The 13,187-nt window shown below is 40.6% G+C and overlaps 1 protein-coding gene across 7 annotated transcripts in view; it reads left to right on the forward strand.

Annotated features, from left to right (window-relative positions):
• The window catches only part of bcr (BCR activator of RhoGEF and GTPase), an 85,596-nt gene that overhangs the window by 56,596 nt on the left and 15,813 nt on the right, over window positions 1-13,187 (forward strand). For all 7 annotated transcript variants that reach the window (XM_053339643.1, XM_053339642.1, XM_053339646.1 and 4 more), the window contains 5 exons: window positions 164-349; window positions 6,296-6,403; window positions 8,731-8,791; window positions 8,907-8,959; window positions 9,639-9,779. In XM_053339643.1, coding sequence (XP_053195618.1) covers window positions 164-349; window positions 6,296-6,403; window positions 8,731-8,791; window positions 8,907-8,959; window positions 9,639-9,779 — 549 coding nt within the window. The remainder of the gene's footprint in view (window positions 1-163; window positions 350-6,295; window positions 6,404-8,730; window positions 8,792-8,906; window positions 8,960-9,638; window positions 9,780-13,187) is intronic.

Here is a 13,187-nt window from a genome sequence, read left to right on the forward strand (position 1 = left end):
GATTATATGCTAATAGTTCTCAAGCTTTCTTTAAAGATACATATCAGATTTCGTATCAGTAAAAATGGGCCCAACCTTTTTAGTAATTTACTAATAGGTGCTCACAGAGATGCACTGCAAAGCATGTTTCACACCTGTTGTCTCCACTGTTCGTCCCTCTCAGCCCATGAAGCCTTTGAAGGCTGCAGCTACAACATCGCAGCCTGTGCTCACTGTGGCCCAGATAGAAACCATCTTCTTCAAAGTGCCTGAGCTATATGAGGTCCACAAGGAGTTCTACGACGGACTTCTGCCCCGCGTCCAGCAGTGGAGCCACCACCAGAGAGTGGGGGATCTCTTCCAGAAACTGGTAAGGAAAAAGAAAGAGATACGTCAAGAGGTTTGGGGCTTGTGTGTGTGTGTGTGTGTGTGTGTGTGTGTGTGTGTGTGTGTGTGTGTGTGTGTGTGCCTGATGATTTTTCCTAATCCAAGTGACAACACTGAGCACCCTACAATGTTGGAAGTACTAGAAAAGACATTCAGGGTCTCATTTTTCCTGACCTGTGAATGCAGTGACCCAAAGCAACCCCACTGTGTCAAAGTGACATTATTCATAGTAATGTGCCTCAAACTGGGAAGCTTCCAGAAGAAGAATCCTTCAATGTAACTCAATAAACCAATAAAAAAAATGTAGATTAGATTTTTGCATTGATGCCCTTCTTTATCATTTTAAATTTAGACAAATTGAATCTGAATCAAGCCACTCGCTCTCTGTCTGTCCTCTCTAGTAGTTTCGGCCAAGGATGTAAGGGCCAAATGTACACTGGGTCTACTTAATCATTTTCACAATGGGTCAATTAACCCACAATGAATCAGTTGTTAATTCTCTTCGAAATGCTTCTCTTCTCCCACTGCCTCACTCTCCGTGTTCTCTCTCTCTCTCCCCCTCAGACTCACTCATGCTCGAGCGCACACACGCTTACACACACACACACACACACACACACACATGCACGCACACATAGAGGGAGGTGCAGGCGTGTTTCACAATGCCGCCTTTCTGCCTCAGGCAGCTGAGGCCATCACTGCTCTGTGTGCTTTGTGTCTCAAAAGAAGCTGCTATAAATAGGAGCCTCTCTCTTTCTGTTGGCCTGTCTTCCCCTCTCTCTTTCCCTCTCACACACATTCACCAAAATCCATGTTTTTATCAAGTAGTTTGTTTAAAAGGTCATCTATGATTTTTTGGTGTAGTAGTAGAGTATGGTCACATTAGCATCCACTCCTCTGTGTTGTAGGTGATAAATAGATATTGATTGATTGTAGACTATGAACAGTGTATGAGAGCTACGCTGCACATTATAGACTTCACTATTGGCCCACCTTGCAATTTTGGAGGGCAAAGTTTAAAGGATGATGTTGGGGATTTTCTATATTTTTGTTAACGTCAACAAATCTCATGTAGAGTGAAACCAACGATGAACTCCACTTCCAAATATTGTGTGTGTATCCAAAGCCTGATGTATTGTATTCCTCTGTGCCGTAGACCTCTGTTGTTGTCCAAAAACTATTAAAAACACATCACTGAGCCACACTGCTTCACTGTGTGACGTGTTCCTTCACCCCAAAGGCAAAGGTTACTGGGTTTGTTTAGAAACGGCTCCAAAGAGTAATAACAGTGGTCACATTTTCAGTCTCCGGAGAGTAGTCCTGTGTACGGCAGACTACTCATGACTTTGTACTGAAATTCTTTGAGAAAGTCAAGAGGTTGTGATACAATATGTAGCACAACAAGCTAGCAAAGCTCTGTAAACGGAGCCACGTTCATATCTGCCAAATTCTTTCCTGGGACTGAAAATGTTATTGCTGTTCTTACTCTTTGGAGCCATTTCTAAACAAACTATGGTAACCCTTGACTTTGGGGCTAAGGAACATGTCACCCAGTGCAGCAGTGTGGCTTATATCTGGCTTTTGATACACACACAATACTTAGAAGTAGGTATCAAATGAAATCAACGCAAATCAAATCTGTTTATTGTCATTTTTATCATATATTTCTGCAAGGCATGATAAAACATAACTTAAGCAACACTTAAAAAACAGACATTTCAGTTCAAGTTTGGCTCTGTATATGAGATTTGTTGGCAATAAGAAAAACTGAAAATCACAAACCTTATCCTTCAACAAAGGTGAACTTTCACCTACAAGTCTACCAGAGCCAGACAAGAGATCACACCAAAACAGGAAACACATTCTTGAGTTTTTCAGCCGTATGGTCTTCAACTTGGAGATGGAGCAAATATTCACCTAGACTATTGTTAGTGTGACCACATACCTTTACCTAATTTCTTTGTCTGTTCTCAACTGTGACTGAAAGAGCATTACGTCAGCCTGTTTTTTCACACTGTATTTTTTTTATCAATCTCGATAGTCTGGAGTCTGCTTGTCTTTGTCACTCTTCCTCTCCAGCAGGTGCACACACACACACACACACACACACACACACACACACACGAACACACACACGAACACACACACACACACAGTTTCTGGCCCATTCCCTCCCTCCAGACAGTAGTTAATAAAAGTCAAGAGGAGAAGACGCTGAGCCTACAAAAAAAAAAAAAAGGGAAAAATGCTACATGACAGCCGTTCCGTTAGGAGGTGGAGAGGGAGGGAGGAAGAGATTAGATGAGAGTGGAGGAGGTGAAGCAGGCGAGGAAAGAGGGGGAGGGAGGTTTTAGATAGAAGGAGAGAGGATGAGAGCCGAGTAGGGATGGCAAGTAGATTTAGGCAACTCTGATAGAGCTGTCTCACCATTACTCTGAAATCTGTGAGGGGAGCAGACGGGCTTAGGAATCATAAAACATCAGAACAAGGAAGGCGAGGGATGGGAATGAAAAGAGGAAGAGGCAAAGCGTCAGTGGCAGGTTATGAGCATGAGTGTTTGAAGGCTGAAAATAAGGCTAAATCACACTCGTGCTTCTGCTCCGCCTGAACACACACTTCATACACTGCAGCAAAGTGAAGGTTTTACACCGTGAAGACAGACAATCAGACACAGCAGAAAAGTTTTTTATGGGGTAAACTGATAAACTGGCTTTGAATGTTTCTCCTCTGATTCTGTAAATGTATACAGTAGAAGAAGAATACCCTCCCAAATTGTTCTTTGCTCTGCTGAAGTTTGTCTGAGGTTGCGTGTAGTGAATGTATGTGAGAAGATAAGCAACATCTGCATTTCATATGGGAAAGTATGGATTCTTTTATTATCTTAACAGACTATTTTCTGCATTTTCGTTGACTTACTGACAAATTCTCTTTGTTGCTTCATTGCTTGCTAACACAAACCTCTTGCTGGGCTGTGTTCAGGTTCTTGGTCGAGTTTACCTAATTTCATCACAACTATAACAAAATCAGCTTTTAGCTAAATCCAGGGTGAGAAATAAACGACGCAGACGCCAATTCATTAATTTGTTAAATTTTAGATCTGCAACACCTTATCTAAGTTGTTCCTCAAAAGGTTTAAGAGTTGAATGGAGGTGCTTCATTTAATCATCAACACAATCATCAACATAGCCGATAGGTGTGGTGGAAATCTAACCACAGCTGGTTTGATCAAACCACAGCTGAGATCATTATCTGATTCAGTGATTGCTCCATCAGCAGAAAATTAATCTGCAACTATTTTGATAATAATAATAATAATAATAGATAATAAAATATGAGGATTTTCTGCTTTTCTTTGCCATATGTAAAAGTAAACAAAAGTTGACCAATACAGTACAAGCTCATCAGAAGAGGGGTCTTAAAGAGACAGGTGCTACAATGACCTGTTTCAGATAGAGGCAGAACTGAGGGGCTGCATAAAGGTCCAGTATACGTTTTTTATTTAACTTTTCTAATTCTGTCAAGTCATATAATTATCATCAAGTGATGCTTCGTCCTTCTGTAAGAACATATTTCAGTCTGTTGGAACTACCTTATAAACCAAGTGGCTAAATCCAGCCTTCTCGTATAATGGCCGTGGTCTGTCATGAGGCTGTTTCCTTAATGTTGTTTTCCGCTGTGGATTACACACATACTCTCATGCAGGACAAATCCCAAACTGAGAAATCCAAACGCCCAAGCAGTTTCTTTCATCACCCAAAGCCATTTTCTGCTGTGATACTGTAGCTGCAGCCGTACACTCAGTAAGCCTTCACGCCGTTGTCTGCAGCTCTGTGGATGTGGCTGGCAGACATTCGGGTTCTCTGTTCTCGCCGCAGTGAAACTGTCACGCTCTGAATGGCCTCCACTGTGGCGCAGATTGTGTGGCCCAGGGCAGGACACAGGATTGCAGGATTGTGAAAATTGCCTTATTCCTCCTCGCTTTCTTCCACCTTACCTTTTCTTCCTGGTGTGCAGATGTATGTGTAAAGCACAATACTGTAGAGCCATTTACAAACTACCTTTGCTGCCTGAAATCCATCACTGTGCACTTAAACACACAAGTAAGGAAATCCATCCATTTGTCAGGAAATGGAGGTTCTAATTTCACTCTTGTGTTTTCGCTGTGTTTTTTCATTCATGGTGACGTGCAGCCTTAAAACTGTAGCTGTTTTTTGGACAAACATACATACAATGAAACTGGTGGTGATAATATAATCAGTGCAAACTATGTTTAAAGAACTTGTGACCCCCCACCCCGTGACACTAAAGATCAGGTCATGTCAGGAAGGTCAGAGTCATGGCTAAATATAGGATGTACGACGATGAATGAGCTCTGTTTGAGACAGCAGTAGTTTAATGGTGTACAGATGTGAGTTTTAAAGTGGCTTACACAAGGTGACAATTTACAAATCAACCATCCCAAAAGCTTTGAAGAATCTACAGTTAGATAAAAGACTTGGTGTCTAGAAGTTTTAAAGGATCATTTGGGTGCATATTTGGCATAATTTTATCACCCACTGGGTAAGAGACTCGAGCATGATGATCATACAGATTTTAAGCAAAAAACTCTCAGGTTAGCCAAATCTTATGCCTGACTGCTCACATTTCTTGCCCGGTCAGACTTTGATCTCAGAAATGACTTTGGTACCGATAGAAACGATAACCACAGTTAAAATAAACTGGAATGATCCTTTAAGCCTCTGAAACAGACAAAAGAGCTCTGCCCAAGGTATGAGTTACAGGCGTGTTTGGTATTCTTTTCAGAAGTGTGTGTGTGTGTGTGTGTGTGTGTGTGTGTGTGTGTCTGTGTGTGTGTGTCTGTGTGTGTCTGTGAGACACTTTCGATATTACACAAAGCCCTTCTGCACTGTCTTTCTCCTGCTTTTGCTTTTGTTCAGGAGAATTGATTGTTCTTTTGTCGAGATAGATCGCAGCGCTGGCAGGCAGGCAGAGTTTTGGTGTCGTTTTATTCAGCCATCCAGCTCCATAAATGTGTTTTCATAGCCTCCGTTACACCAATCATTAATTACTCACCCCGGTACAGTGCAGGGGGCTCACTGGTCGCTATGGCAACAACCCGGGTGTGTGGAGCACCGTGGTTACGTGCTGTTGTTGTGACGGTGATCTGTGTCTTTGGTTTGCTGTTTGTTTCTTCCAGCAGTCTGCAAGTCATACACAGTGTCTCAAACATGTGTTTCGAGGATTTTTCACTTGTTGCAATTTAGGTTTTTGCAAAGTTAGACAGAGAAGATCAAAGTGGGCTCGTCTATTATACATATTTGTCTATTTGTGACTTCAGGGTGTGAAGTGGCTCCTTTTGTGCTCTCCATCATTTTTACACAATCGACACTTACAGTAGACAAATGTATTTTACCAGACTACTCTCTGTTGTTGTGTCTCCATCTGTATGACTGTGTGCATCTAGTGTTGTGTTTTTTAATGTTTCTTTCATTAGTTTGTTGTGTTTACATGCCAAAAAAATAAGACTTGACAACTACAGTAACAACCTTGTTAAGACTGCTCCCCTTCGCACGCTGCAGTCACTCTGTCATTTAGAAATGAAGTGGTTTTGGTGAAGAAAAGGAAGTAGTGAAGAGGACTGACAAGTGTGTTTGGATTTGTCTTTGTGTGTCTGAGCATCTGACTGAAAGACTGTTTTGTGGGTTTCATTGCCTTAGTGTTTCTGTTTGAGAGCACAGAGCAATGAGGTTTGCCAGCTATTTATTTCTCCCTTATAGAAACCTTGAGCTTGACAAATTTAAATATTTTTATTTGGATTTAGAGGATGGATTGCAGGCTGAATAATCTCTTCACTTACAGTACAAACATTTCATTAAAATGTGACCCTCACATCACTTCTCTGTTTCCCCCTGTTCTCCCTCTCCTTCAGGCCAGCCAGTTAGGAGTTTACCGGGCGTTCGTAGACAACTACGAGCTGGCCGTGGAGACAGCAGAGAAGTGCTGCCAGGCTAACACGCAGTTTGCTGAAATCTCTGAGGTAAGTAGAGGAAGGAAAAGAATGGATGACGATGCCAAGCAGGGACTCTAACATGTGGTTGTATTGAAAGCTATAAATGTGGGGGAAGGGATGAACAAAGGCAAGACCAGAAGTTTAAAAAAGTGTAGAAATGTCAGGAATTAGAGGTAAAGATAATCCCACTGCTTTATTTTCTGTTAGATTCTTGTATTTTTCCTTTAAGTGGTTTAATATTTGACATTGACACATTTTCAAAACATTGGTTGATTCTGTTTTTTCTCAACATGAAAGCAACATCTGTCATCGAAAAAGTTGTATTACTGTTATTAGTTGAGGTATTAATACACTGTTCCTCTTTTAGATATAAAGTGATTATCAACAGAGCCTCTTCTGGCTTAGTCATGTTATATTACTCAGCAATGAGCTTCTCTTGTGTTGCTTAGTTAGAAGAAAAGCACACGTTCTCTTTTTATATGTCAGGAAATCCAAGAGAAGGCACATAACCAAACATTTAACTGATTCCTCTTGATTTACACTTGTTACTCAATCTTCATATTCATTCAGTATTCATCCACACACACACACACACACACACACACACACAGTGCAGTAGACATTGCTTTGCGCTTGTAGGCAAAAGTTACTGGTTTAGTTTCTGTCTTAATGTCAAAGCTGTGGCGAAGGTTGAAGCTGTGATCACTGAGTTATGGGGTCGTTTTACCAGTGTGTAAAATCAGTCAGTCAGACACTTAACCCCCACATACCAGCAAATTATCCAATTTGCACAACTTGTCCTTTTTTCTTTGATGTATGGAGCAATGCTGCATCTAATTAAGATAAAAGGAAGTTAATGTTCAGTCAAACATTTATCACAGGAGCCAATTTTCACCAAAACATTGTACTGAATTGTTTGTTGAACCATGTGCAAATGTGCCTTCTCCAAATGTAATAAAGCAACATTCATGCTATTGAAAAACACCAATCTCTGTCTGATTGGTTGAAGAAATAATTAATTTAACATAATCCACTCTCACTGACTGTGATTGTCCTGCATTCATTCAGCATTTATTTTTCTTTACAGTACATTAGTGAGTAATGTGGTAGCTCTGATGAGTACAATTTCAGGAGAGTGTTAACATAAAACAGTTGGCCTTATGTTGTGCTGTTGCCACATGCAGCTGGATAGTTTGTGAGAGAATGGCCTAGTCACACAAAATGGCAAAGAAGATGACAGCACAGTGTTAAATTATGTGTGATTATGGAAAGGAACAGTTTCCATGAGGTGTTGCATACAGAGAGTCTATTTTGCACCTGTTTAACAGTTTTACCCTTGATGTACTTCACTTGCAAAATGCTTTCCCATTTTCACCCACACAGCTTTTATCATTTCCCTGCATTTAAATTTCAATGTTCTGCTGAATATATATCTGTACAAATGCAACCAGAGGCAATTTTGTGGGTATGTGGGTATCCCTGACCGTGTGTACTTTTCTGCCTGTTTCAGATGTGTTTATCAGGTAAATGATTGGTGTTTCCAGTCGTTTTGGCTTAAAGAACCCACTGCTTGGTCTTAGTCTCATCCCTGACCAGGAAATATGAGCTTGGTATCACCTTCACAGACTATGGATGAGTCTTGACAGCTTAATACATTTATACATTTATCTTTTCCCCAAACACAGATTTCCAACAGCCTCGACGGCTCAGAACAATTTCCTTTATCGTAGAACAAACTAGATTTGAAAACGCTCGTCCTCATGACTCAAATGTCGTTGTGGAAACTATTTCTGAGGTTAATGTAGCAAGATTGACCCATGTTTAGTGGCTTAAACTTGGGTCAGCCAAGTATAACATGGATGGGAATTGTGGAAGCTCTGACAGTTTTACAGCTTCCCTCATACATTTTGGGATTTCTTTCAGTTCCTCTGGTGGCCATGAAAATGAGTTCAGACAGAGCCTTTAAAAATAATTTTGCATCGCTATAACTATAAACCGTTGTGGGATATCTTCTTCTTCTATTTGCATGTAAGCATGTGGTGGTTTTTGATGAGGCTACCAGTTAGTGTTGAAGCTGGTGTCTACATGCAGGATGGGGAATTCATCATCGAGGGTTGTTAATGGCCTACGTAATGATGCATGACTCCCAGCCATCTGAGCAAGATGATGGGGGGAAAAGCTGCTGAGGATGGCATAATTAATTTGAAATTGGGTGACCTCAGAGCTGTAGTAAGGATAATAACCTTATCATGCATTCATATTACTGTAACTGTGCTAAAGTGGTTCCTAAAGGTGTTTTCTTGAAAAGGGTTTTCCCGCCTCACTGTCTGCTTCTGAATTGTGCCTCCACACAGAACCTGAGGGTGAGGAGCCCCAAGGACTGTAAGGACCAGACGGCCAAGAACTCTCTAGAAGGTCAGTTGCTTTATTTTGGGTTTTACTTAATTCTATTCTAATATTAAAATGTAATATAAATACATATAAAATATTATATTCATTCTGTCTGATTGCTCTTCTTTCTGATTTATAGCTCTCCTATATAAACCAGTGGACAGAGTGACACGCAGTACATTGGTGCTTCATGTAAGTAAGAGAGAGCCCTGAGGCAGCGACCCTCTTTAATAACGTCACATCACAATTGTGTTCTGTTGTGTTTTGGTAATTGTCTCTATTGCTCACACATTAACATGAGAAACCATGACATGAACAAACAAAACACAACCTTCAGTTTGTTTGCTGACATTTTGAGACTAAAAGTATGTTGTACTAATTTGTTTTGTCGCCATCTTCAGTACCCAGCTTAATCCCCTATAAAGATAGTGAAAATAAATGGTGATCATTATTAGATACTGTATATAACAGATTTCAGATTAGATATATGACTTTTAATGTAATCATTGGATGTCTTTGATGACTTTGGAAAGAGAGAGAGATGCAGAAAGGCATAAACTTTTTGCCTTTATTTATCACTGCACTGTTAGTTTTGTGTTTAGTAGAGGTGGCATGGCTCAAAACTTCACTTTATATTTCACTTTTTCATTTACTGTTAGGATTCAGGGCTTTGTTCATTGCACATATGCAAAAGCAATAACCTTGAGCACACCATGAAAGAGCTAAATAAGAAAAGAGCAGCACAGCATGTTTGAATGACATTATGCACTCTGAGGTAACTGTTGTATTTGCATGTCTTTGTGTGCATAAATGTACCTGGAGATGTTTGCTTTTGAAAGTGAACGTTCCTGTGTCTCCTGCTGTACTCTAGGACTTGCTCAAACACACGCCCACCAGCCACCCGGACCATCCGCTCCTGCAGGACGCCTTGCGAATCTCCCAGAACTTTCTGTCCAGCATCAACGAGGAGACCACGCCCCGACGCCAGTCCATGACTGTCAAGAAGGGAGAGGTGAGTGTTCAAAGACTTGTAACAGGCTATGATGTATATGAGTCACACTGCAGGCCTGGTTGTATCCCCCACTGGCAGTAACTCAGTGTATATTGATTCACTGGTCAAAAACAAGTAAGTTTGGAGTTATTTGAGAGTTAAGCAGCTGATAGAAATGAAAGTTTTTGCATTAAATTAATTTCTGGTCGCATTGCTATGAAATCAATCAAATACCAAGGCATCAATATGTGATTCATTCAGACAATACTGTATGTCACAAAATCAGTACTATTGCTTTCATACATTTTGGCTATTTTCTGAATTTGCAACTTTGAACCCAACACTAGCAATTCTGCAGTAGGAAATATTTTTGTAGGTTTTAACCCTACAGGTTTAGATTACATTTTGAGCTCAATTAAACTCCAAATGAGCTTCGAAATAATCTATTTCCTCCTCTTTTGCACAGACTGGTGATAGTAGAAATGTAGGTTCCAATCTATATAGTTCTGTTGTACATCGTTCAGCATGATGATGTCATGACCCCGCCCTCCAAATGGCCTTGAAGTCACTGTCAAATGAGTGTACAGCGGTACAGGGAGGAGGCCACCAATCTGCAGCCTAAAGCAGAGCCCACGCCCTTATATGGTCATACCAGGGTTGGCTAGTTGAGGTTGATTCTCCATTTGCTCTGTGTCTCTCCTGAGGTTTTTCCCATCTCCCACTAATGCAAACACACACACACACACACACACACACACACACAACCTAACCCCTGCTGTCTCTCTCATCCCCGGAGATGACTTGACACACATGAATGGATGCCTCTTGATTGATAGCTTGCGTGACACTACCGCACATAATGCCTTGTAATGAGCCACTGGTCCGCTCTGACTGGCAGATTCAGAGTTAATTATTCATAAATGGAGGGTGGGAGAGAGTGGGCAATAAGGCTATGTCGGCTCCTCCCTCTGCTCACAGGGGGGTCATTACCGCACCCTTTCCATACACACACACACACACACACACACACACACACACACTTTTCTACTCTCTGTTCCATTCGCTCTTTCTTTCTTTTGCCGTTGTTTGCCTTTGAACATATACACACACATACTTTCCTGCTCCTCCTCCCTTCCTATTCCCGCAGGCCCCCAATTCCATCCCAGTCTGTCCAGACTACCACACCAGTCATCAAATATTTATGATGGATACATGAAAGCAGCTCATGGAAATCAATGGGGTTCATTATATTGTTCTGTTGATAGGATATATAATACGCCTGAGGTTTTTTGTCTGCCTTTCACTGACTCAGTCACTGAAAATCTGTTGTTAACCGGAGAAAAGGTTTTGCGGGACAAATGTCTCAGTAAGAATAATACAACACTTTTTAAAGCTGTTTTAATACCTATAATAACATGAATTTATCAAATAATTGTAGTTACCTGGTTTAAATCACCAACTCAGCACATCTTCACCCTCCTGAATTGAACTTGTGCTTTGACCTGTCCACATTGTCACTATTACAATGTTGATAACTAAACTTTTCTTTGTCTGTATAGATGCAAAGAGGGTGTAAGACCTCTGATAACAGTGAAAGCTGATGTTAGTAAAGGTGTTTCTTTTTTATTCTCCTTTGTCCATGGGTTCATATATTTTCCAGTTAATAAGCATTCATTTTGACTTTCCTTTTTGTAAATTTACAACTGCTAATAATTATTAGACTGCACATAGAGCTATGTAGTAGCTGTTAAAACAATGAGTCCATAAACACTGATAATTGCAGTTACATTTTACATTACACTCTTGCAACACGCCAGGCAGAAATTTTCAATACATCTATTTAGGATGATAATTTGTGTCTAATATGGTTTTCCACAAAAAAGGGTCAATTATCTTTATTATCTAAAATATCTTAAAATGACACCTATATCTTCTCCCTCATTTAAAATCCCAGAATATATGGATACGCAAATATATGTTCACTGTAGAGTCAATTCTTAGTGTATGTGTACTGGATGTTTCAAGTATCCACATCAGTAGTTTTGATATTACAAATCATGCTTGTAGGCACACAGCTTTTTGGTGAGCACAGAGAATGTTTGCCTCATAGGGAAGATGAATGTGAAAACAGCCTTCTAGTGTCAAACTTTTAAAATGCGCAGATTCCTGATTCCTCCACCTTTCCATTTAATTGTAATTATGTTTATTTGATTTAAGGAGGCAAAAACAATCAAGTAGCACTAGTGACAGAAGAAGAAGAAAAAGGCCACAGTGCACAGTGCATTTATGATGTGTGGCTTGAAATCTCTGAATTCTCACTCTTGCTTTAACATGCATACAGTAACCTGTGGTTTGTTCAGTGGAGGCACGCAGCAGCAGAAGAGTACAAGTGGCCCCCAGAGGCCCTGGCCTGGCCAGATGGGGGGGATGGGGGGAGCACAAACAGAGGCTGCTTAATTAAAAGGCGCTGTCTAAATCTCAATTCACCTCCTCGTTCTGCTTTGTTTGCCTTTGGGAAAGATATGCACATGATGAAGATGATGATGATGTGTGTGTGTGTCTGTGTGTGTCTGTGTCTCTGGTATAAGTGCACACACTCATCAACACCTCTTTCATCTGTCTGTGCGTCTCTCTCTCACTCTATCGTTACACAAACACGTCCCAGTATACACACAGTTTTACACACACCCAGTAAGCACAGAGATGCCCCTTCAAGCATGTACTACATTCTAAAAATAAACATGGATCTTTTGTATATTCATGCGATTGCTCACGCGCACGCTTTCAGTGAGGCTCCTCCACGAGATGGTCAATATTTAATCTGCATGTGCTGTCAGCGTGCTCTGCATTGCCTCGTTCTCTCTCTCTACGTTGGTGCTGCAGATGCTCCAGTCAGCTATTACGATAAATACAAAAAGTCACCGTAGCTGTTCGATATTATGAAAATGTCATCTGATGCGCTGAGACAGCTGCTTTGTTAAGTATGTTTTTCCCCCAGTAGCAGAGCAAAGCAGCAACATAAGCACATTTATAAATTCATCAGATCATTGTTTTACAAAAGGAGCCTTAACTGGAATATGTGTCTGCAAAGATTAAACTCTAGACCCTAAACAAGAAAAAGAAACATTTGCAGACATTCAGAGAGTAAACTTTCCATTCAGTATTAAATGAATAAAACACACAAGAACAGCATTATTTAATCTATTATCAGTGTTTTTCAGTCTTGATCCTAGGGCACCCCTGCCCTGTATGTTTGAGATGCGTCTCTCTTCCAACAAACCTGATTCAAATGATCAGCTCGTCATCAAGCTCTGCAGAAGCCTGATAACAAGCCATTCATTCGAATCAGGTGTATTAAGCTAAATTCACACCGTAGGCCTTAATGCTCAATTCCGATTTATTGCTCAAATCCGATTTTTTTGTTTGGCT

This window comes from Scomber japonicus, chromosome 19, assembly GCF_027409825.1.
Source record: "Scomber japonicus isolate fScoJap1 chromosome 19, fScoJap1.pri, whole genome shotgun sequence".
NCBI classification, from domain to species: Eukaryota; Metazoa; Chordata; class Actinopteri; order Scombriformes; family Scombridae; genus Scomber; species Scomber japonicus.